This window comes from Saimiri boliviensis, chromosome 8 (assembly GCF_048565385.1).
Source record: "Saimiri boliviensis isolate mSaiBol1 chromosome 8, mSaiBol1.pri, whole genome shotgun sequence".
Classification (NCBI taxonomy): Eukaryota; Metazoa; Chordata; class Mammalia; order Primates; family Cebidae; genus Saimiri; species Saimiri boliviensis.
In genome coordinates, this window is record NC_133456.1 from 10,266,914 (window position 1) to 10,291,558 (window position 24,645).

General features: G+C 41.5%; 1 protein-coding gene across 4 annotated transcripts in view; it reads left to right on the forward strand.

Annotated features, from left to right (window-relative positions):
• The window catches only part of DCAF1 (DDB1 and CUL4 associated factor 1), an 86,505-nt gene that overhangs the window by 19,690 nt on the left and 42,170 nt on the right, over nucleotides 1-24,645 (forward strand). For all 4 annotated transcript variants that reach the window (XM_039477183.2, XM_010347090.3, XM_074403775.1 and 1 more), the window contains 4 exons: nucleotides 2,323-2,436; nucleotides 15,817-15,954; nucleotides 18,194-18,706; nucleotides 19,005-19,106. In XM_039477183.2, the coding sequence (XP_039333117.1) occupies nucleotides 2,323-2,436; nucleotides 15,817-15,954; nucleotides 18,194-18,706; nucleotides 19,005-19,106 (867 nt within the window). The remainder of the gene's footprint in view (nucleotides 1-2,322; nucleotides 2,437-15,816; nucleotides 15,955-18,193; nucleotides 18,707-19,004; nucleotides 19,107-24,645) is intronic.

Genomic DNA, 24,645 nt, shown 5'->3' on the forward strand with positions numbered 1-24,645 from the left:
TGATCTACCTGCCTCGTCTTACCTAAGTGCTGGGATTACAGGCATGAACCACTGCCCCTGGCCAGTATTAGCTATTATCTGTATTATATTGACTCCTAGATTTATTTCTGTATCACCAGTGTCTCTTTCTTAGTTTCAGATCACTTTCAACTGCTTTCTAGACATTTCCTTCTGGGTATCTCCCATGTACACCTTGAATTTTACATGTCTAACCATTTGCTCCATAGTCCGTTTCTCTTGTTCTCTAGCTCAGTAATGGTGTCCTTTTCTGGTCATCTAGAAAGTGTTCTTTGCTCCTCTAAGCTCTCTTATACAGTGAATTTACAGATGTTATTATTCTCTTCATCTTAAACTTCACAGATCCCTCTAGTTCTGTCCTTGTCACCAGACCCCAGTTTAGCTAGACCACGGTTCAGTCAACCATTTCTCAGTTGGTTACTGAAATAACCTCTTCACTGGTTTCTTCTTGCCTTGTCCTCTCTAATTCAGTCTTCATTTTATAGCCCAGAAATTATGGTACCCTCTTGCTTAAAATCCGTTAATGGCTTTCTGTTACCTTCAGGTTAAATTTTAAATTCCTTAGTTTGTTATAAAAACCGAATCTGTCTCTGGACTTTGTTCTCTATAGTAGCACTTCTTGCCTTCTGGCCCTCTTCTCCTCCCACATTTCCTTAGATACTTCCTTCTCGTCTTTTACGTCCTGGCTTGGAATCCCTTCTCTGAAGCCTTCTTTGATTTCTCTGCAGGGGTTGTGTGGCCTCCTAGGGGTTTCTGTAGCATCCTGTACTCATGGTACCTGTTTTCCCAATGGTCACCTCTATTGGATTACAAATTTTTTTTTTTTTTTTTTTTTTTTTTTTAGATAGATCTTGCTCTGCCATCCAGGCTGGAGTGCATTAGTAAGATCACAGCTCATTGCAGCTTTGACCTCCCATGCTCTAGCGATTCTCCTGCCTCAGCCTCCTGAGTAGCTGAGACCACAGGCATGTGCTACCATGCCTGGCTGATTTTTTAATTTTTTTGTAGAGATGAGATTTCACTACGTTGCCCAAGCTGGTCTTGAACTCCTGGGCTCTTGAAGTCCAGTCCTTAGATGTTGACCACCCAATGTGTTTGGATTATAGGAGTGAGCCACTGAACCCAGCCTGGATTATGAATCTTTGGATGGTGGGACTGTGTCCATAATTATTTAGTGTTATATGCCCAACACAGAACATAGTATTGCTTAATATTAGAGATTCAGTAAATATTAAATAAGTGCTAAATGAAGACTTTTATTAATGCATATTATTATATATGTATTATATAATTTATTATAAAATTTGTTTTTCATTAACCATTGTCAAGATTCTGGAGTTCATATTGCCCTGCTTATGTTTTTAAAAAAGTGTATATGCAATGGTGTGGGGGCCAGATGTGATGGCTCATGTCTGTAATCCTAGCACTTTGGGAGGCTGAGGTGGGAGGATCCCTTGAGGCCAGGAGTTACAGACTAGCTTTGGCAACATAGTGAGACCCGTCTCTACCAAAAGTTTAAAAATTAGCTGGACATGGTGGTGTGCACCTGTGGTCCCAGCTACTTGGGAGGCTGAGTCTGGAGGATCACTTGAGACTGGGAGGTTGAGACTGCAGTGAGCCATGCTTGTGCCACTGCACTCCAGCCTAAGTGACAGAGTGAGATCCTGTCCTAAAAAAAAAAATCAATCAATCAATAAAAATAAAGTGAATATGGAAGGGTATTGGTTTCTTTGTGGCTTTTTTCTTTTTTGGAGACAGGGTCTCACTGTTGCCCAGGCTGGAGTGCAGTGGTGATTAGGGCTCACTGCAGCCTTGGCTTCACTGGGTTCAGGCCATCTTCCCACATCAGCCTCCCATGTAGCTGGGACTATAGGCATGTTCCACCACGCTTGGCTAATATTTGTATTTTTGGTATAGATGGAATTTCATGATGTCGTTCCACAGGTTTCGAACTCCTGAGCTCAAGTGATCCTCCTGCCTTGGCCTCCCAAAGTGCTGGGATTACAAGTGTGCATTACTGGCACCAGCCTTTGAGCTTTAATTTCTATGATTGCTGAGTTGTTTTGGGGGGATTTGGCTTTACAACTGCAGAAGCAGTTATGTATGATACCATCATGGCTCAGCAGGATCATAATTTATGTTTATAATAATTAAAGGTGTAATTGGGAAAAGTTTAATTAGTTTCTTACAGTCTTCTTTCATACCCTTAAAGAAAGTAATGGGAATATGTTCAAGTTTTATTAGATGTCCTTAATTTGACTGGGTTGAATTTTAGATGAACAGTATTTCTTTTTTTCTTTATAGCTGGTAAATGCATACGTGATGACAAGCCGAGAGCCCCCTTTAAACACTGCAGCTTGCAGACTCCTACTAGACATCATGCCAGGGCTGGAAACTGCTGTTGTCTTTCAAGAAAAGGTACTTAGTGAAAGGAAAAGTCTTACCTTTATTTTGCAGTTGAATTATGATCTATTTAATGTGTCTTTGTGGTTAAAATCATTGTTATAGTTGTAATTCATATAGTAATATATATCATAAAAATCTAAGAAATCCTGACAGGCATTAATAAAGTTACTTATTTTTTATTGTAATTATTATTTATTTATTTTTTTGAGACAGAGTCTTGCTCTGTTGCCCAGGCTGGAGTGCAGTGGGGCACTATCTTGGCTCACTGCAACCTGTGCCTCCCAGGTTCAAGCAATTCTCTGCTTCAGCCTCCCAAGTAGCTTGACGGTGTCGGGATTATAGGTGCCCGACACCACGCCTGGCTAATTTTTGTATTTTTAGTAGAGACAGGGTTTCACCATCTTGGCCAGGCTGGTCTTGAGCTCCTGACCTCTTGATTCACCTCCTGTGGCCTCCCAAAGCGCTGGGATTATAGGCCTGAGCCATCGCTCCTGGCCTATTATTATTTTTTAAATTGAGATGGAATCTTGTAGTGTTGCCCAGGCTGGTCTTGAACTCCTGGGCTCAAGCGATCCTCCTACATAAGCATTTCAGATGGCTGGGATTACAGGTGTGAGCCACTGCGCCCAGACAAAAACTTAACAATAGTTAATTTTGATGAATACTTGTAGCTTGGGTGCTATAGTATTTATTTATTTTTTTGAGATGGAGTCTCACTTTGTCACCCACGCTGGAGTGCAATGGCACAATCTCGGCTCACTGCAACCTTTGCCTCCCGGGTTCAAGTGATTCTTCTGCCTCACCTTCTCAAGTAGCTGGGATTATAGATGCCCACCATTTTGCCCAGCTAATTTTTGTATTTTTAGTAGAGACGGGGTTTTACCACATTTGTCAGGTTGATCTCAAACTCTTGACCTCAGGTTATCCACCCACCTCAGCCTCCCAAAGTGCTGAGATTACAGGTGTGAGCCACTGCACCTGGCCAGTATTTAAAATTTTATTTTATTTTTTGTTTTTTAGAATGAGTCTCGCTCATTGCCCAGGCTGGAGTACACTGGTGCAGTCTCAACTCACTGCAACTTCTGCCTGGGTTGAAGCAATTCTTAGGCCTCAGCCTCCTGACTAGCTGGGATTACAGGTGTGTGCCACCATGCCTGGCCAATTTTTGTACGTTTAGTAGAGGACAGGGTTTCACCATGTTGATTAGGCTGGTCTCAAACTACTGACCCAAGTGATCCACCCTCCTTGACCTCCCAAAGTGCTGGGATTACAGGCATAAGCCACCACACCCAGCCTAAATCTTAAGGTAATATGTTGTGTTGGTTTGTTTATTTTTTGGATGAGGTCTCACTCTGTTGTCCAAGCTGGAGTTAAACGGTGAGATCACCATGGCTGCAGCCTTGATCTCTCTGGCTCAAGCTGTTCTTCCACCTTAGCCTTTTGAGCAGCTGGTAGTACAGGCATGTGCCACCATGCCCGGCTAATTTTTAAATTTTTTGGTAGAGAAGAGCTCTCACTGTGTTGCCAGGCTGGTCTCAAAACTTCTGGGCTAAAACCATCTTCCTGCCTTGGCCTCCCAAAGTGCTGGAATTATAAGTGTGAGCCACCATACTCAGCCCATGTGTTTCTGGAATGGATTTATGATCTCAGCCAAACTCTTTTTTTTTTTTTTTTTTTTTTTTTTAGACAGAGTTTCCCTCTTGTTACCCAGGCTGGAGTGCAATGGCGCGATCTCGGCTTACCGCAACCTCTGCCTCCTGGGTTCAGGCAATTCTCCTGCCTCAGCCTCCTGAGTGGGTGGGATTACAGGCACGCGCCACCATGCCCAGCTAATTTTTTTTTTAGTATTTTTAGTAGAGACGGGGTTTCACCATGTTGACCAGGACGGTCTCGATCTCTCGACCTCGTGATCCACCCGCCTCGGCCTCCCAAAGTGCTGGGATTACAGGCTTGAGCCACCGCGCCCGGCCAGATCTCAGCCAAACTCTTAACTTTTGATGAGTGTTCTTTCCAGTGGTGAAGAGCTTTGTATTTGAGAAAGCCTTTCCTATTCTTCGTGGTATTTAGTATTCACGTAGCTAATATTCGAACACCTCTTTTGTGCTGTGTTTTGGGGTAGGGTTTGGGAATATTTTGTCAGCAACATAAGAGCTTTACATTCATGTAGGAGTTTAGGGGTGAGCAAACGTAAATGATAATTTCAAATCAGAATAATTATTAGGAAGACGAGCAAATGTTAATTTGATAGTGACTATGCATGTATACTTCAACTATCAAAAATTAGGGACTGGGCGTGGTGGCTCACTCCTGTAATCCCAGCACTTTGGGAGGCTGAGGTGGGTGGATCACTTGAGGCCAGGAGTTCGAGACCAGTCTGGCCAACGTGGCGAAACCCCATCTCTACAAAAAATAAAAAATTAGCCAGGTGTGGTCCTGTGCACCTGTAGTCCCAGCTACTTGGAAGGCTGGGGCATGAGAATTGCTTGAACCCAAGAAGTGGAAGTTGCAATGAGGCTAGGTCATGCCACTACACTCTAGCCTGAGCGACAGAGGGAGACTCCATCTTTAAAAAAAAAAAAAAAGAAAAATTAGGGCCAGGTGAGGTGACTCATGCCTGTAATCCCAGGAGTTTGTGAGGCTAAGGCAGGAGGATGCTTGAGCCTGGGAGTTCAAGACTGGCAATTTAGCCTGGAAATATAGCGAGACCATGTCTCTACAAAAATAAATCATTAGCTGGGTATGGTAGCTCCTCCCTGTAGTCCTAGATATTTGGAATGCTGAGGCAGGAGGATCACTTCAACTCAGAAAGTAGAGGCTACGATGAGCCCTGATTGTGCTACTGCACTCCAGCCCTGACAAGAGTGAGACCCTGTCTCAGAAAGAAAAAAAAAATTAGTTGCTCAAGTTTTAGAAGTAATGTAAATATTTTGTCTCTTAGCTGTAAGAATCTGCTGTGTGAGTTAGATATGCCCCATAGCTTGCTTTGTTTTTTGTTTTTTGTTTTTTGTTTTTTTTTTTTGAGATGGACTTGCCGTGTCGCCCAGACTAGAGTGCAGTGGCACAGTTTTGGCTCACTTCAACCTCCACTACCCAGGTTCAAGCGATTCTCCTGTCTCAGCCTCCTGAGTAGCTGGGATTACAGGCACGCAACACCTTGCATGGCCAATTTTTGTATTTTTAGTAGAGATAGGGCTTCACCATTCAGTCTGGTCTTGAATGCCTGACCTTGTGATCTGCTTGCCTTGGACTTCCAAAGTACTGTGATTACAGGCATGAGCCACCGTGCATGGTCATTTGCTTTATTTTTTATTTTTTCTTAAAAATGAGATGGGGTTTCATCATGTTGGCCAGGCTGATCTTGAACTCCTGACCTCAGGAGATCCACCCGCCTTGGCCTCCCAAAGTGCTGAGATTATAGGCATGAGCCACTGTGCCTGGCCTATTTTTTTTTTTTTTTTTTTTTTTTGAGACGGAGTTTCGCTCTTGTTACCCAGGCTGGAGTGCAATGGCCCGATCTCGGCTCACCGCAACCTCCGCCTCCTGGGTTCAGGCAATTCTCCTGCCTCAGCCTCCTGAGTAGCTGGGATTACAGGCACACGCCACCATGCCCAGCTGATTTTTTGTATTTTTAGTAGAGACGAGGTTTCACCATGTTGACCGGGATGGTCTCGAACTCTTGACCTCATGATCCACCCGCCTCGGCCTCCCAAAGTGCTGGGATTACAGGCTTGAGCCACCGCGCCCGGCCTGGCCTATTTTTAAAGCTATTAAAGTTTTAACCTTCTTAAACACTCCAGAAATCTTTTTTTTTTCTTCTCTTTTGAGACAAGATCTCACTCTGTTGCCCAGGCTGGAGTGCAGTGGTGCAATCACGGCTCATTGCGCCGCCTCCTGGTCTCAAACCATCCTTTTGCCTCAGCCTCCCAAGTAGCTAGGACTACAGGCAAGTGCCACCATGCCCGGCTAATTTTTAAAAAATTTCTTGGCTGGGCGCGGTGGCTCAAGCCTGTAATCCCAGCACTTTGGGAGGCCGAGGCGGGTGGATCACAAGGTCAAGAGATCGAGACCATCCTGGTCAACATGGTGAAACCCCGTCTCTACTAAAAATACAAAAAATTAGCTGGGCATGATGGTGTGTGCCTGTAATCCCAGCTACTCAGGAGGCTGAGGCAGGAGAATTGCCTGAACCCAGGAGGCGGAGGTTGTGGTGAGCCGAGATCGTGCCATTGCACTCCAGCCTGGGTAACAAGAGTGAAACTCTGTCTCAAAAAAAAAAAAAAAAAAAAAAAAAATTTCTTATAGCAATGGGGTCTTCCTATGTGTCCAGGCTGGTCTTAAACTCTTGGGCTCAAGCAATCCTCTTGGTTTAGCCTCCTAAAGAGCTGGGATGACAGGAATGAATGAGCCACCACATCCATCCTGGAAGTTTTATTATAATTAAGTATATGACCCAGATGAAAGATCTACATTCTTATTTAGCTTTTAAGAAAATTTATATTAACTTTTATTACAGAATAATTGTGTCACATAAAGTATTTTAAAGAATGACATTGTGGGCTGGGCATGGTGGCTCATGCTTGTAATCCTAGCACTTTGGGAGGCCGAGGTGGGTGGATCATGAGGTCAGGAGTTCAAGACCAGCCTGGCCAAGATGGTGAAACCCCGTCTCTACTAAAAATACAAAAATTAGCTGGGCACGGTGGCAGGAGCCTGTAATCCCAGTTACTTGGAAGGCTGAGGCAGGAGAATCACTTGAACCAGGGTGGCAGAGGTTGCAGTGAGCTGAGATTGAGCCACTTCACTCCAGCCTGGGTGACAAAATGTCTGGAAAAAAATGACCTTGTGATTAACATTTGCAGTATTGCTTTTAGACTAGATTTTAAAATCTCCAGGTAAGAAGCCCTGTGTGAGACTAGAAGAATCTATACCTTTGTAAAAAAACTTTAATATGGATGTTTTTGAAAATCAGGATGATAACATTTATGACAATATATTTATGTATACAAGGTTTATCTAACATTATAGTTTTTTTTCTTTTTTTTGAGATGGAGTTTCGCTCTTGTTACCCAGGCTGGAGTGCAATGGCGCGATCTCGGCTTACCGCAACCTCTACCTGCTGGGTTCAGGCATTTCTCCTGCCTCAGCCTCCTGAGTAGCTGGGATTACAGGCACGTGCCACGATGCCCAGCTAATTTTTTGTATTTTTAGTAGAGACGGGGTTTCACCATCTTGACCAGGATGGTCTCGATCTCTTGACCTCGTGATCCACCCACCTCGGCCTCCCAAAGTGCTGGGATTACGCGCATGAACCACCGCACTTGGCAGATTTTTTTTTTTTTTTTTTTTTTTTGAGACGGAGTTTCGCTCTTGTTACCCAGGCTGGAGTGCAATGGCACAATCTCGGCTCACCGCAACCTCCGCCTCCTGGGTTCAGGCAATTCTCCTGCCTCAGCCTCCTGAGTAGCTGGGATTACAGGCACGTGCCACCATGCCCAGCTAATTTTTTGTATTTTCAGTAGAGACGGGGTTTCACCATGTTGACCAGGATGGTCTCGATCTCTTGACCTCGTGATCCACCCGCCTCGGCCTCCCAAAGTGCTGGGATTACAGGCGTGAGCCACCGTGCCCGGCCCAGATTTTTTTTTTTTAACATGGAGTCTCACTCTTGCTGCCCAGGCTGGAGTGCAATGGCACGATCTCAGCTCACTGCAACCTCTACCTCCCGTTTTCAAACAATTCTCCTGCCTCAGCCTCCCGAGCAGCTGGGATTATATATGCCTGCCACCATGCCTGGCTAATTTTTTTGTGTTTTTGGTAGAGATGGGGTTTTACCATGTTAGCCAGGCTGGTCTCAAACCCCTGACCTCAGGTGATCTACCTGCCTTGGCCTCCCACAGTGCTGGAATTACAGGCGTGCGCATTTCACCTGGCCTAAAAAAAATTCCTTTTGTTCATTGCTAGTGTGTAGAAATGCAACTGATTTTTGTATGTTGATTTTGTATCCTATACCTTTGCTGAATGTGTTTCTTAACTGACAGTTTTTTTTGATGTGTGGGGGCTTTAGGGTTTTATACATATAAGATCATGTCAGCTGCCAACAGCAGTAATCTTACTTCTTGCTCTCTAATCTGGATTTCTTTAATTTCCTTTTTTATGTTTAATTGCTCTCACTAGAACTTTCAGTACTATGTTTAATAGAAGTGGCAAAAGTAGATACCTTGACCAGGTGTGGTGGCTCATGCCTGTAATCCCAGTGCTTTGGGAGGCCGAGGTGGGAAGATTGCTTGTGCTCAGGAGTTTGAGACCGTATGGGCAACATAGTGAGACCTTGTCTCTTAAAAAAAAAAAAAAAAGAAAAAAGTGGATATCTTTTTCTTGATCTTTCATTCTTTGATTATTGAGTATGATATTAGCTGTGGGTTTTTCATAAATGGCCTTTATTATGTTGATGTTTCCTTCTATTTCTAGTTTATTGTTTTTTTCATTGTAAGATATTGACTTGTCACCATTATTTTGGTATAAGTTGCAGTGATCATGTGGTATGTTGAACTGTCTTTGAATTCCTGAGATATAGTTTATTTAATCATATTTAATCCCCTTATTAGGCTGCTGAATTCCTAGTATTTTGTTGAGGATTTTTATAACTGTAGTCATAAGCAATATTGATATGTTGTTTTTTTTTCTCATACTGTCTTTACCTTTGGTAATGCTGGCATTACAAAATGAGTTAGTGAGTGTTACCTACCAGTCAATTTTTGGAAAGAGTTTTGAGAAGGATTGGTGTTAATTCTTCATTTTTTAATTATTTAAAGAGATAGGTCTGGTTTTGTTGCTTAGGTTCATCTCGAACTCCTAGCCTCAAGTGATCCCCCTGCCTCAGCCTCTCAAATTGTTGGGATTACAGGCATAAGCCACCATACCTGGCTTTAATTCTTTAAATGTTTTGTAGAATTTACTGGTAAAGTCATCTCGTCCTGGGTTTTCCTGTTTTGGGGAGTTTTTGATTATTGATTCAATTTCCTTACTACTTACAGACCTATTTAGTTTTTCTGTTTCTTTATGAGCCAGTTTTGTTCATTTTTATCTTGATTATCCAATTTGTTGGTGTACAGTTGTTCATGGTATTCGCTTATAAATCTTTTTATTTCTATAAAGTTGGTAGTAATGAGGGCTGTTTCATTTCTGATTCTAGTAATTTCTTTTTAATTTTTTTCTTTTGTGTCTTCATTGAAAGATTCTAGTAATTTGAATCCTCTTTTATTCTTGACCTGTCTTGCTTAAAGTTTGTCAATTTTGTTGATCTTGGCAAAGAACTTTTAGTTTCATTGACTTTCTGTATTTTTCTATTCTCTATTTCATTTATCTCTACTATAATCTTCATTATTTCTTCACTTTTGCTGGCTTTGAGTGTCTTTTTCTAGTGGCATATGGCATAAGGCATAGGCCTAGTTCCTAATTTGATTTGAGATCTTTCTTCTTTTTTAATTGCATGTGTTTGCAGCTATAAATTTTATTCTGGTTGGGCACAGTGGCTCATATCTATAATCCCAGTCCTTTGGGAGGCTGAGGTGGGTGGACCATCTGAGGTCAGGAGTTTGAGACCGGCCTGAGCAACATGTTAAAACGCCATCTGTACTAAAAATGCAAAATTAGCCAGGTGTGGTGGTATGTGCCTGTAGTTCCAGCTACTTGGGAGGCTGAGGCAGGAGAATCACTCGAAACAAGGAGGCAGAGGTTGCAGTGAGCCGAGATTGCACCATTGCACTCCAGCCTGGGCAATAAGAGCAAAACTCCATTTCAAAATGAAACAATAAATAAATAAATAAATAAATAAATAAATTTCATTTTAACCACTGCCTTTGCTGCATTCTGTAGGTTTTGGGATGGTTGTGTTTTCATTTTCATTTGTCTTAAGTGACTTTCTAATTTCTCTTGTGATTTTTTTGACTCATTAATTATTCAAGAGTGATGTTTAATTTCCACGTATTTGTGAATATTCTAGTTTTCTGGTATTGTTGATTTCTAGTTTCATTCCACTGTGACTAGAATAGATTCTTTGTGAGATTTCAGTCTTTTTAAATTTATTAAGACTTATGCCCTAACATATGGTCTACTCTGGAAAAAAAAAAAAAAACTTACGATCTACTCTGAAAAAGTTCTATGTGTACTGGAGAAGACTGTAATCTACTCTTGTTGGGTGGAATTTTCTGTGTACATCTTTTAGGTTGAATGGCTTATAGTATTGTTCAAGTCCTCTATTTCCTTATTGATCTTCTGTCTGGTTGTCTTAATCATAATTGAAAATGAGGGGTGCTGGATGTGGTGGCCCACAGCTGTAATCCCAGCTTTAGGAGGCTAAGGTGGGTGAATCACAAGGTCAGGAGTTCGAGACCAGCCTGGCCATGGCCAATATGGTGAAAACCTGTCTCTACTAAAAGTACAAAAATTACCCGGGTGTGGTGGCTCGTGCCTGTAGTCCCAGCTACTTGAGATACTGAGGCAGAAGAATCACTTGAACCCAGGAGGCAGAGGATGCAGTGAGCCAAGATCGTGCCACTGCACTTCAGTCTGGGTGACAGAGTAAGACTCCATCCCCCACACCAAAAAAAATTTGGATAATACAGAAGTTCCGAAAATAGGTATTATACCGGTATTAATTATTCAACCTTGTGAATGTACTTAATCTTACTGAATTATACTCTTAAAAGTGGTTGGCTGGGTGTGGTGGCTCACGCTTGTAATCCCAACACTTTGGGAGGTTGAGATGGGCGGATTACCTGAGGTTGGGAGTTTGAGACCAGACTGACCAACATGGAGAAACCCCATCTCTACTAAAAATAAAAAATTAACTGGGCATGGTGGTGCATGACTGTAGTCCCAGCTACACGGGAGGTTGAGGCAGGAGAATTGCTTGAACCTGGGAGGCAGAGATTGCAGTGAACCGAGATCATGCCATTGCACTCTAGCCTGGACAACAAGAGCTAAACTTTGTTTCAAAGAAAAAAAAGGTTAAACTACTGGATGTAAAATAAGGAATCGGAACTCTTAAGAAAAGTTCAATATTATGAAAAAACAAAACTTATAGTTATGGAATTTAAAAACGTAGTAAATGAGCTGGGTATAGGAATGCATACTTGTATTCCCAGCTGCTCAGGAGGCTAAGGCAGGAGGATCCTTTGAGGCCAGGAGTTCAAGATCAGCCTGGGCAGCAAAGTGAGACCTAAAAACAAAGTGAGACTTTTTTGTCTCTAAAACAAAAAACAAACAAAAGGAAATTAAATAAATTAAAAAAAAAGAGTTACAGTGAAGTTTAGAGAGAGCTGAAGATACAGTTAATGAACTGGAAGATCTGATGGGTAACTAATAATGAAGCTTCTAGAGCCGGGCGCGGTGGCTCAAGCCTGTAATCCCAGCACTTTGGGAGGCCGAGGCGGGTGGATCACGAGGTCAAGAGATCGAGACCATCCTGGTCAACAAGGTGAAACCCCGTCTCTACTAAAAATACAAAAAAAGTTAGCTGGGCATGGTGGCACGTGCCTGTAATCCCAGCTACTCAGGAGGCTGAGGCAGGAGAATTGCCTGAACCCAGGAGGCGGAGGTTGCGGTGAGCCGAGATCCCGCCATTGCACTCCAGCCTGGGTAACAAGAGCGAAACTCTGTCTCAAAAAAAAAAAAAAAAAAAAAAAAAAAAAATGAAGCTTCTAGAAACGAGATGAAAAATATAAAATGTTTATTTTGTTGTAGGATTGAGGGGAAAAAAAGCAACAGAAAAAGAAGTTGAAACATGGACTAGAATTACAAAGTTCAGAATATCTAAACAGAGTTTCAGGTGGAGTGAATAGAGAGATGAGAAAGGACAAAGGCATATTCAAAGAGATGACAGCATTCAAAGAGATGACAGTAGGATTTTACAAATTAGTGAAAGACATCACCATTCAGATTCAGAAGTGCAGTGAAAAGACAAAAGATCTTAAAGCTAATTAGAATTAAAAAAATCCCTGCAATTAGTCAAACAGAGCAAATTTTGGCACAGTGGCAATAGAGGTCAGAAGATAGTAGAAAATGTCTTCAGTGTCATTCTGTAAACCTAGAACTATTTTTTTAATTGAATCAGAATCTTGCTGTGTTGCCCAGGCTGGAGTGCAGTGATGTGATGTCGGCTCACTGCAACTCTGCCTCCTAGGTTCAAGCAATTCTGCCTCAGCCTCCCGAGTAGCTGGGATTACAGGCACATAGCACCACATCCAGCTAAATTTTGTATTTTTGGTAGACATGGGGTTTGACCAGGCTGGTCTTGAACTCCTGACCTCAGGAGATCCACCGGACTCGGCCTCCCAAAGTGCTGGGATTACAGGGGTGAGCCGCCATGCCCGGCCAGTATATATATTTTTTAATTTTAATTTAAATTTTTTACTTTATTTTTTTTTTGAGATCGAGTTGCACTCTGTTGCTCAGGATGGAGTGCAGTGGTGCGTTCTCGGCTCACTGCAACCTCCGTCTCTTGGGGTCAAGCGATTCTTTTGCCTCAGCCTCCTGAGTAGCTGGAATTACAGGCCCCTACCATTGTGGCTGGCTAATTTTTGTTTTTTTAGTTGAGACGGGGTTTTGCCATGTTGGCCAGGCTGGTTTCGAACTCCTGACCTCAGGTGATCCGCCTGCCTTGGTGTCCTAAAGTGGTGGGATTACAGACATGAACCACCGTGCCAGGCCTTTTTTTTTTTTTTTTTTTTTTGAGACGGAGTTTCACTCTTGTTACCCAGGCTGGAGTGCAATGGCGCAATCTCGGCTCACCGCAACCTCCGCCTCCTGGGTTCAGGCAATTCTCCTGCCTCAGCCTCCTGAGTAGCTGGGATTACAGGCACGTGCCACCATGCCCAGCTAATTTTTTGTATTTTTAGTAGAGACGGGGTTTCACCAGGTTGACCAGGATGGTCTTGATCTCTCGACCTCGTGATCCACCCGCCTCGGCCTCCCAAAGTGCTGGGATTACAGGCTTGAGCCACCGCGCCCGGCCAGGCCTTTTTTTTTTTTCATTAATTTTTAAATTTATTTTTAGTTTTATTCTTTTTAGGGATAAGGTCTCACTTTGTCACTCTAGGCTGGAATGAAGTGGTGCAGTCCTAGCTCACTGTAGCCTTGAACTTTTGGGCTCAAGTGATCTTCCTGCCTCAGCCTCCCAAGTAGCTTGGACTATAGGCATCCACCAGCACAGCTAGCTAATTTTTTAAAAATTTTTTGTGGAGATAGGGTCTTGCTGTGTTGCTTAGGCTGGTCTCAAACTCTGACGTCAAGTGATCCTCCTGCATTGGTCTCCCAAAGTGTTAGGATTACAGGTAGGAGCCACTGCTCCCAGCCTTAAGTATGTCTATATAAAAATTAAGAACTTGGTTGGGTCCAGTTGCTCACCTCTATAATCCCAGCACTTTGGGAGGCAGAGGCAGGTGGATCACCTGAGGTCAGGAGTTCAAGACCAGCATGGCTAACATGGTGAAACCCCACCTCTACTAAAAATACAAAAATTAGCTGGGCGTGGTGGTGTGGGCCTATAATCCCAGCTACTAGGGAGGCCAAGGCAGGAGAAACCGGGAGGCAGAGGTTGCAGTGAGTCGAGATTGCGAAACTGCACTCCAGCCTGGGTGACAGAGTAAGACTCCATCTCAAAAAAAAAAAAAAAAAAACTAATAATTTAAAGAGCTTGTGTTTAGCAAAAGACAGTGGCAAAGCAAGAGTACTTCACAGAAGCAAAAGCCTGAATGGTCACCACATAAAAGAAAAAATGCTGAACTTATTTAATAAACAAGCAAATTCAAATTAAATGAAATGCTATTTTTATACTCTGCAGACTGATAGTGGTAGTGTTGGCAAAGATATGGAAAAAGGAAGAGAACTTTTATTCACTATTGGTGGAAATGTGAATTGTTGCAATCACTTTGGAAAAGTTTGGCCTCATCTAGTAAAGTTGAGCATGCACATACTCTATGACCTAAGAGTTCTATTCCTAGGTTTATATGTTAGGTACTTGGCTAGCACAAACATAGTTTATACCATCATTGTTGGTCAAGCCAATAAAATAGCAGTGTATGGCAGTGAAGAGTATTTGTAGGTATACTGTTGAGGTTCACATTCTAGCTCCGCCACTAACTAGTTTTGTAACTTTTGGTTCATTACTTAACCTCATTGTGACTCATTTTTCTCATCTGCAAATATAGTACCTGTCCAATCATAGAGAGTTGATATGAGGATGAAATAAATTAATATTTGCAGCCTTTTTTGAGTGCTTTTTAAGTGTGCTACATGCAGCAATATAAACAAATCTAAAATACATGTATTGAGTAAAATATAATTTGCAGCAAAGTATATACACTGTCACAATTTATATAGTTCAGAAGCATGTAACACTTAACAAAATTTAACAAGAAAAATCTTTATTTTTTTTATTTTTATTTTTTGTTTATTTAAGAAAAATCTTAAAATTTAAGTGTGTTTAAAATGCCTTGCAGTAGGTGGTATAAGGATGGACACATGGGAGGTTTCTATTTCTTTTTTCTTTTTTTAATTTTTATTTTATTTATGTATTTATTTTTATTTTCTCTTTTTTTAAACTTCCTGTTGATTTGCATCTGTTTCTTTAAAATTTTTTAAAAAAAATTTGTGATATGGAAAATGTAAAAAAAAAAATCTAATGTATCATTTATTTTTATTTTCTGTTTTTATCAAGCTTGGCCGACAAAAGGTTTCTATTTCTTAAGCTGGGTAGTAGGACATAGGTGATTTTGAAGTCCTTTGGACCATGCATGTTTATATGTATTGTATTTCATAATAAAAGGTAATTAAAAATAATTTGGGGGGCCAGCCATGGTTGCTTATGCCTGAAATCCCAGCACTTTGGGAGGCTGAGATGGGTGGATCACTTGAAGTGAGGAGTTCAAGACCAGCCTGGCCAACATGGTGAAACCCCGTATGTACTGAAAAATACAAAAATTAGCTGGCTGTGGTGATACACGCCGATAGTCCCAGCTACTTGGAAGGCTGAGGTGGGAGAATTGCTTGAACCTGGGAGACAGAGGTTGCAGTGAGCCAAGATTGTACCACTGCACTCCATTCTGGGCAACAGCGAGAGACTTTGTCTAAAAAAAAAAAAAAAAAAAAAGGCCGGGCACAGTGGCTCATGCCTGTATGCCTGTAGTCCTAACACTTTAGGAGGCTGAGGTGGGTGGATCACCTGAGGTCAGGAGTTCAAGAACAGCCTGGCCATCATGGTGAAATCCCATCTTTAAAAAAAAAGAAAGAAATATTAAATTTTTTTTTTATTAGCCTGAAATCTTTGCTTATATTGTTAATCATGAATGTGGGCCTTTTCCAAAATGTACTATTTAATTTCTTTTACTATAGGAAGGAATTGTTGAAAATCTTTTCAAATGGGCCCAAGAGGCTGATCAACCATTGAGGACATATTCTACTGGTCTGTTAGGAGGTGCTATGGAAAATCAAGACATTGCTGCCAACTACAGAGATGAAAATTCACAGCTGGTAAGGACTGTGTTAAGAGTTTTAGAATAAATTTTTGTATAAGATGGGAGAGAATTCACAAGTTCTTTCTTGTTACCTGAATCTGAATGAGTAGATCATATTGATTACTTTGTACTGGAGCATGGCTGTAATTTCAAGATTAGTTTCCATAATTTTAAAAAAATTATTTTAAAAATAGCTACTTTTTTTTTTTTTTGAGACGGAGTTTTGCTCTCGTTACCCAGGCTGGAGTGCAATGGCACGATCTCGGTTCACCGCAACCTCCGCCTCCTGGGTTCAGGCAATTCTCCTGCCTCAGCCTCCTGAGTAGCTGGGATTACAGGCATGCGCCACCACGCCCAGCTAATTTTTTGTATTTTTAGTAGAGACGGGGTTTCACCATGTTGACCAGGATGGTCTCTATCTCTTGACCTCGTGATCCACCCGCCTCGGCCTCCCAGAGTGCTGGGATTACAGGCTTGAGCCACCGCGCCCAGCCTAAAAATAGCTACTTTTTAAAATTTGAGACAGAGTCTCGCTCTGTCACCAAGGCTGGAGTGCAGTGGCGTGATCTTGGCTCATTGTAACCTCTGCCTCCTGGGTTCAGGCAGTTTTCCTGTCCTCAGCCTCCTGAGTAGCTGAGATTATAGGCATGTGCCACCACTTCCTGGCTAACTTTTGTATTTTTAGTAGGGATGCGGTTTCACCATGTTGGTCAGACTGGTCTCAAACTCCTGACCTTGTGATCTGCCTACCTAGGCCTCCCAAAGTGCTGAGATTACAGGTGTGAGCCACCACACCCTGGCCAAAACTAGCTAGTTTTAATCTTGTCAAGAATGATGACATTGTCTACCAAGAAAGAATAATAACATTCCCTGTTTCCCTTTCTAGCATTTGTGTTATGAAAATTTTCAAACATGTAGCAAAATCGAAAGCATTTTACAGTGAATAGTTACATATATACATCACTAAATTGGTTGTGAACATTTATAATATCCATCCATCTGCCCTTCCTTCCCCCCCCCACCCCATCAGCTTTTATTTTAAGTTCTGGGAGTACCTGTGCAGAATGTGCAGGTTTATTACATAGATAAACATGTGCCATGGTGATTTGCTACATAGATCAACCCATCACCTAAGTATTAGGCCCAGCATCAATTAGCTATTCTTCCTGATGTTCTTCCTGCCACCCCCACCCCCCCACCCCGCCAGGGTGTGTTGTTCCTCCTTATGTGTCCATGTGTTCTCATCATTCATTTCCCACTTATAAGTGAGAACGTATGGCGTTTAGTTTTTTTATTCCTGTGTTAGTTTGCCAGGGATAACGACGGCTTCCAGGTGCCCTTCCTTTTTCTTTTTTTTTTTTTTTTTGAGACGGAGTTTCGCTCTTGTTACCCAGGCTGGAGTGCAATGGCGCGGTCTCGGCTCACTGCAACCTCCGCCTCCCAGGTTCAGGCAATTCTCCTGCCTCATCCTCCCAAGTAGCTGGGACTACAGGCATGCGCCACCATACCCAGCTAATTTTTTTTTTTTATATTTTTAGTAGAGACGGGGTTTCGCCATGTTGACCAGGATAGTCTCGATCTCTTGACCTCGTGATCCACCCACCTCGGCCTCCCAAAGTGCTGGGATTACAGGCTTGAGCCACCACGCCCGGCCAACGCTTCCTTTTTATCTATCCACTATTCTAATTTAAAAAAATGGAATTCAACTAGAGTATACACATAATCCCTCTCTTTTTAAAATGAAGCACAGTACCACTTTATAGGGTTGGCCCAAAAAATAAGTAATTCAGAAGTTAAAAAAAAAAAAACCAAAAAATCTTGAAAAGTGATAATATAGTTATGTATAATATAGATGGCAATATCTAATGGAATATGACCTAGAATAGATAAAAGTTGGAGAAACTTTCATGTTTGATTTTCAAAGATACTTTAGAATAATCATGAATATATCTAATTTCTGCCTCTTCAGGTGTGATGGTCCAGCTCAACTTCACCCAGACAGATCAGTTGTCAATGATATATTTTATGTGCAAATCTTCTGGTTAGGGTTCACTGGAAAATTTTATGGGAAACAATATTTAGCTGTTACTTATTTCATCAAGTTATAGGACTCAAAGCAACATATATATCAAATTGTTGCTGTTACCAGGCGGTGGGCATGAGTCTCCAGTTCTTATGTGGAAATAAGAATTGCTAAGGATTATTTAATCCTTAATAAAGAGGTACCCCCTTTTACTTCAATTATCTGTTGATAGGTAGCAATAGTGCTTCAAAGACTGAGGGAGCTCCAGCTACAGGAAGTGGCTTTGCGGCAGGAAAACAAGCGTCCCAGTCCACGGAAGCTCTCTTCTGAACCCCTTTTGCCTCTGGATGAGGAAGCTGTGGATATGGACTATGGAGACATGGCTGTAGATGTAGTGGATGGAGACCAAGAGGAACCTTCTGGAGACATGGAGATCTCATTTCATCTTGATTCAGGCCACAAGACCAGTAGCAGAGTGAACTCAACAACCAAACCTGAGGATGCATGTTTAAAGAAAAACAAATCAGCCAAACAGGGTGACAGAGAGAGCTTTAGGAAAGCCAAGCAAAAGTTGGGTTTCTCATCTTCTGATCCAGATCGCATGTTTGTTGAGCTGTCAAATAGCAGCTGGTCAGAAATGTCCCCCTGGGTGATTGGCACCAATTATACCCTTTATCCTATGACTCCTGCTATCGAGCAGCGACTCATTCTCCAATATTTGACCCCTCTAGGAGAATATCAGGAGGTAAGCTCATTGGGAAGAGTACCATTCACACGTAGGAAATATTGGTATTTTATGGGAGCATTTTATTCAATGATATATTCTGACGCTGCTACAAACAAGGCTTTGCATGAAACTGGAAAGTCTTATGCAGGTCATTCCTGATATGATCTGTTCGATTAAAGTGCATTTATGCATTTATCTTCATAGGGAGGGAGGAAGAGGTGTTTCTTTTCTTTAGGCTTCTATCCTCAAAGAGTGGAATAGGAAATGCTTGAAAATAAAGCCAAAATTTAAGACTTGTATTTGGTCTTCATTTCAGCTACTTCCCATATTCATGCGACATGGATCACGGGAGCTAATGATGTTCTATATTGACCTGAAGCAAACTAATGATGTCCTGCTTACATTTGAGGCACTGAAGGTAAAGTACTTACAAATAAGTATTAGGTCACTGGGCAATTTTTAAAAACTTTTTTTTTTAAATTAATTTTTTTAAGACAGAATCTCACTCTGTCACTGAGTGACAGGGCGAGACCCTGTCTCTGAAAAAAAAAAAAAAAAAAAAAAAACAAGCAGACTCAAACTCACTAAAGGAAAATGATTTCCAAGATTGAAAAGAGGCTAAACGTAGAAGGGCAAGTAAGTCTAATTCACAAGGTCCACATTTTTTCAAGATGTCTAAGCTGATCTGAATGGAGAGAATTGAATGAATAACAATATAGCTATCATACAGTTCTTCTCAACAGGTAAGTACTGAGAGATGAGGTCATCAAGATTACTTTTTTTTATTTTTTTGAGACGGAGTCTCGCTGTCACCCAGCCTGTGGTACAGTGTTGACTCACTGCAACCTCTGCCCCTCCAGATTCAAGCGATTCTCTTGCCTCAGCCTCCTGAGTAGCTGGGATTGCAGGTACATGCCACCACACCCAGCTAATTTTTGTATTTTGAATAAAGACAGGGTTTCACCTTGTTGGTCAGGCTGGTCTCAAACTCCTGACCCCGTGATCCGCCCGCCTCAGCCTCCCAAAGTACTGGGATTACAGGCTTGAGCCACCAGCCTGGCCTAAGATTACTTTTTTAAAAAATGTATAGTATGAACAATATTATAGCAATTCTGGAAACCCAAAAGAAAATAATATTCACAATCTCACAATGAAATAACCTTTTATTTTTGTGCTTCATTCTAAGCTTTATTAATAGACACAGTTGCTTTGAAAATAATTGTTAGCTAGACTTTAACAATTAAACTTCAGTTGTATCCTAAGAATGTTTACATGTGGCTATATAGTTATTCTGTACAAATTAGATGCTCTATAATTTTCTTTAGTTTTGTGAGATATCTATGCTGTTTCCATTTTTTTTTTTTTTGTTACAAAGGACACTGCAGTGAACATTTTATCATAATTTTGAGGTTATTTTCTTTGAATTTCCACTGCTTAGAACAGGGACTGATACATGGTAAGCAATCAACAAATAGTAGTCACTTGGTAAGTGAATGAATTCCGTTAATATTTGTTTCTTGAACCATGGAAATAAGGATTTTCATGAAAAACCGAAGTTACCCTGCTGGGCTGAAGTTTAATTTTTAAATGAAACTACGGTTAAAGCATAACCATGCCAAACTTTCAGTGAAATCCTGGGCATGAAAAAGTCAGAAAAGAATGAGTGAATATGTAACAAGTAAAATTTTAGGATGAACCTATAACAGGTATAAAATTAACCAAGATTTGAATGGAACACAAAGATAAGTTACTTTGTTATAAGTGAGACTGAATATTACTTTTTTTTGGGTTTCCAGGATTCCAGGATTGTTACAGTATTTGTGTTTTCTTTCTTCTTCTTCTTCTTTTTTTTTTTTTTTTTTTTTTTTAGTGTAGTGACTGGACTGCAACAATATTGTTTGGGTTATACATTTTATTGTTATTTTTTATTTTTTATTTTTATTTTATTTTTTATTTTTTATTTTTTTTTTGAGACGGAGTTTCGCCTTTGTTGCCCAGGCTGGAGTGCAATGGCGCGATCTCACCTCACCGCAACCTCCGCCTCCTGGGTTCAGGCAATTCTCCTTCCTCAGCCTCCTGAGTAGCTGGGATTACAGGCACGCACCACCATGCTCAGCTAATTTTTTTATTTTTATTTTTAGTAGAGACGGGGTTTCACCATGTTGACCAGAATGGTCTCGATCTGTCGACCTCGTGATCCACCCGCCTCGGCCTCCCAAAGTATTTTTTATTTTTTGAGAACAGAGTCTTACTCTGTCACCAGGCTGCAGTGCAGTGGTGTGATCTTGGCTCACTGCAACCTTCACCTCCCAGGCTCAAAATCCTCCTCCCTCAGCGTCCTGAGTAGCGGGGACCACACATGTGCACCACCTTGCCCAGCTAATTTTTTGTATTTTTGATAGAGAGTGGGTTTCCCTATGTTGCCCAAGCCGATCTCAAACTCCTGGGCTCAGGCTCTCCATCTGCCACCCTCCCAAAATGCTATGATTACAGATGGCGAGCAACCGTGCCCAGCCCCATTATATATTTTTTAAAAAAGTAATTTTAATGACCTCATCTCTCAGTAGTACCTGTTCAGGAGAACTGTGTGGTAGCCACATTGTTATTCATTCAACTCTCTTCTTTTAGATCAGCTTAGTCATCATGGGTAACTGGGGACCTTGTGAGTTAGTCTTACTTGCCCTTCCATGTTCAGCTCCCTTGCAACCTAGAAAATAATCTCCTTTTACTGAGTTTGAGGTCTTCTTGCTCTTTTTTTTTTGAGATGGAGTCTCTGTGACCCAGGCTGGAGTGCAGTGGCGTTACCTTCGCTCACTGCAACCTCTGCCTCCTGGGTTTAAGCAGTTTTCCTGTCTCAGCTTCCAAGTAGCTGGGACTACAAGCACGAGCCACTACAGCTAATTTTTGTATTTTTGGTAGAGGTGGGGTTTCACCATGTTTGCCAAGCTGTTCTAGAACTCCTGACCTCAGGTGATCTGCCTGCCTCGGCCTCCCAAAGTGCTGGGATTACAGGCGTGAGCCACCACGCCTAGCGATTTGTTTGGTTTTTTTTTTTTTTTTGAGAGGAAGTCTCACTCTGTCACCCAGGCTGGAGTGCAGTGGAGTAATCTTGGCTTTCTGCAACCTCTGCCTTCTGGTTTTAAGTAATTCTCCTGCCTCAGCCTCTTGAATAGCTGAGATTATAGACATGTGCCATCACACCCTGCTGATTTTAGTATTTTTTTCTGGAGATGGGGTTTCACCATGTTGGCTAGGCTGGTCTTGAACTCCTGACCTCAAGTGATCTGCTTGCCTCAGCCTCCCAAAGTGCTGGGATTACAGTCGTGAGCCACCACACCTGGCTCTTTCTTTCTTTTCTTTCTTTTTTTTTTTTAAAGGGACTGATATGTCAACTTTACTATTCCTCTATACATACCTTTATTTGTACTGAAAATTGTAAAAATAGCACAGAGTTTCCTCTTACTGCAGTCCAAATTTTTTGAAAGCCAGAATATATGCTGTAGCCAAACTATCCAATGCTCTTTACATTCTTTCCCAAGTGACTTTGCTTCAAATTCTTAATGTTGGGTTTCATCTCACTGACTTTAGGCTTCTAAAACACATGGGAATACTTTTGTCCTCTTGGTGCTTCTTTGGGTCAAAGCAAATAGAGCTAAAGTATGCTGAAGTTATTCAAGTACATTCAAACTACACAGATCCTTTGTAAATTATTAGTATCATGGTAGGAAGGAAAAGATACAAGAAGAAAAATACATCCTAGAACTCATTATCAAAATTATTGATATACCGTCTATCCAAGCATAGGGTAGCTTTTTCAACCTGCTATATAAAATTACCAGCAAGAAAGAAAAGTACAAGAAAAAGGTTTATGGCTGAAGTGGCTAATGTCATAATTCCCTATTCTAGCATTCTCAGAAGGATCCTATTGGTTATACATGTAGAAACTACAGCGACATCTGAATGGTCCACTTCTTGATTCGTTCTGAACTCCCTTAAGCCCAGTGTTTGTTAGTTCTCTTTTAATTCTAGGAACTCTGCCAAGTAACATGTATCTCGATTTTGCCATCCTTTTCTTTCTACATAGGCAGCAATGTTCTTACCCCTTTCATGTAGAGCAAGTCATCTCTGATTTCCCTGAGGATCGTTGCTCCTGTATACTGTTGTTGGGGTGAACCTTCTGGTAGATGGGAAGGGAAATTTGGTACTAGGGTTGTTAGTCAAGTTACTAAAGTTCTTTATCAACATCTCGAAGCAGAAGTTTTGAGAGGCCCCTGAATCATCCTGGGAATTTTCTTCAGTGAGCATTTGTGAAGACTCTGGGACTAAGGTTGGATCAAACTTTTGTGATGTGCCCATTGGTGATCTTGACACAACTCTCTCTCTCTCTTTCTCTCTCGCTCTCGCTCTTGCTCTCGCTCTCTCTTTTTTTTGGAGACAGAGTCTTACTCTGTCTCCAGGCTGGAGTACAGTGGCATGATCTTGGCTCGCTGCAGCCTCTACCTCCCAGGTTCAGGGGATTCTCCTGCCTCAGCCTCCTGAGTAGCTGGGACTACAGGCACACACTGCCATGCCTGGCTAATTTTTGTATTTTTAGTAGAGATGGGGTTTTACCATTTTGGCCAGGATGGTCTCAATCTCTTGACCTTTTGATCCACCCACCTCAGCCTCTCAAAGTGCTGGGATTACAGGTGTGAGCCACCACGCCCGGCCTTGTTTTTTTCTTTAATCATCCTCTAGTTTATTTTCCCTTTGCTGAACTGCTTATTTAACTGCCACTTGGCAACTTTGCTGAACATTTATTGACTGCTCTTTATGGGCCAGATATAAGGTTCAGGTGCGAGGGATACAAAGAAGCCAATGAATAAATAAATCAGGTCTTTACCCTTTATGGTTTGGTTAAGAGAGACAGACATATAAACCCATAATTTTTTTTTTTTCTTTTTGGAGTCGGTTTCGCTCTTGTCATCCAGGCTGGAGTGCAGTGGTACAATCTCAGTTCACTGTAAACTCTGCCTCCTGGATTCAAGCAATTCTTCTGTCTCAGCCTCCCGAGTAGCTGGGATTACAGGCATGCACCACCATGCCCGGCTAAATTTTGTATTATTAGTAGATATTGGGTTGTACCATGTTGGCCAGGCTGGTCTGGAACTCTGGTGATCCATCCGCCTCGGTTTCCCAAGTGTTAGAATTACAGGTGTGAGCCACCAAGCCCGGCCTATAATCCTTGTAAATATTACAGATGTTGAGATAAAAGTGTGGGGTCACAAAGAAGGGAGTGGTCTGCTCTTCCTGAGAGATGGCAATTTCCAGAAAATGCCTCATAGCAGAGATGATACTTTCATTAAGTCTTAAAGTCAGAATTTCATTATTGATATTCCAGAGTTATGCTGTCCAATAAAACTTTCTATGATGATGAAAATAATTTATATCTGTGCTGTTCAATACTGAGGCAACTAGCCATATATGATTTTTGAGCATTTGAAATGTAGCTAGTGCCACTCAGGCACTGAATTTTTAATCTTACTTAATTTTAATTAGCCACATGTGGCTAGTGACTATTGCATTGGCAAGTATAGTTCCAAAGTATTTTGAAATGGAGTAGAAATGAGGAAATTTGCCCTTCAACTTTCAGAAATTTTAAGTTTGGGGGCGGTCAGACATAATTAGAGTATCATGTCTCTACATGTGGGATTTGGCATGTGTGTATACAAAGTGTGTAAACACATGGTTATACTTTGCACAGTGGGATGAAGCTGGAGGTAAAAGTTGTCTCCAGTGACGCATCAATATTGCTTTCAGTTGCAATTTCTGGTTTTGAACAGGATGCAGTGGAAGAACGGATTGGGCAGTTTCTGTTTTTAGGTTTTAGTGTGGAGAATTATAATGGGTGTCACAGTTTAGCTGTGTCTTGAGGGAAGGATTGGGTAGAAGTGCGATAGAGTATTGTGTAACAAACA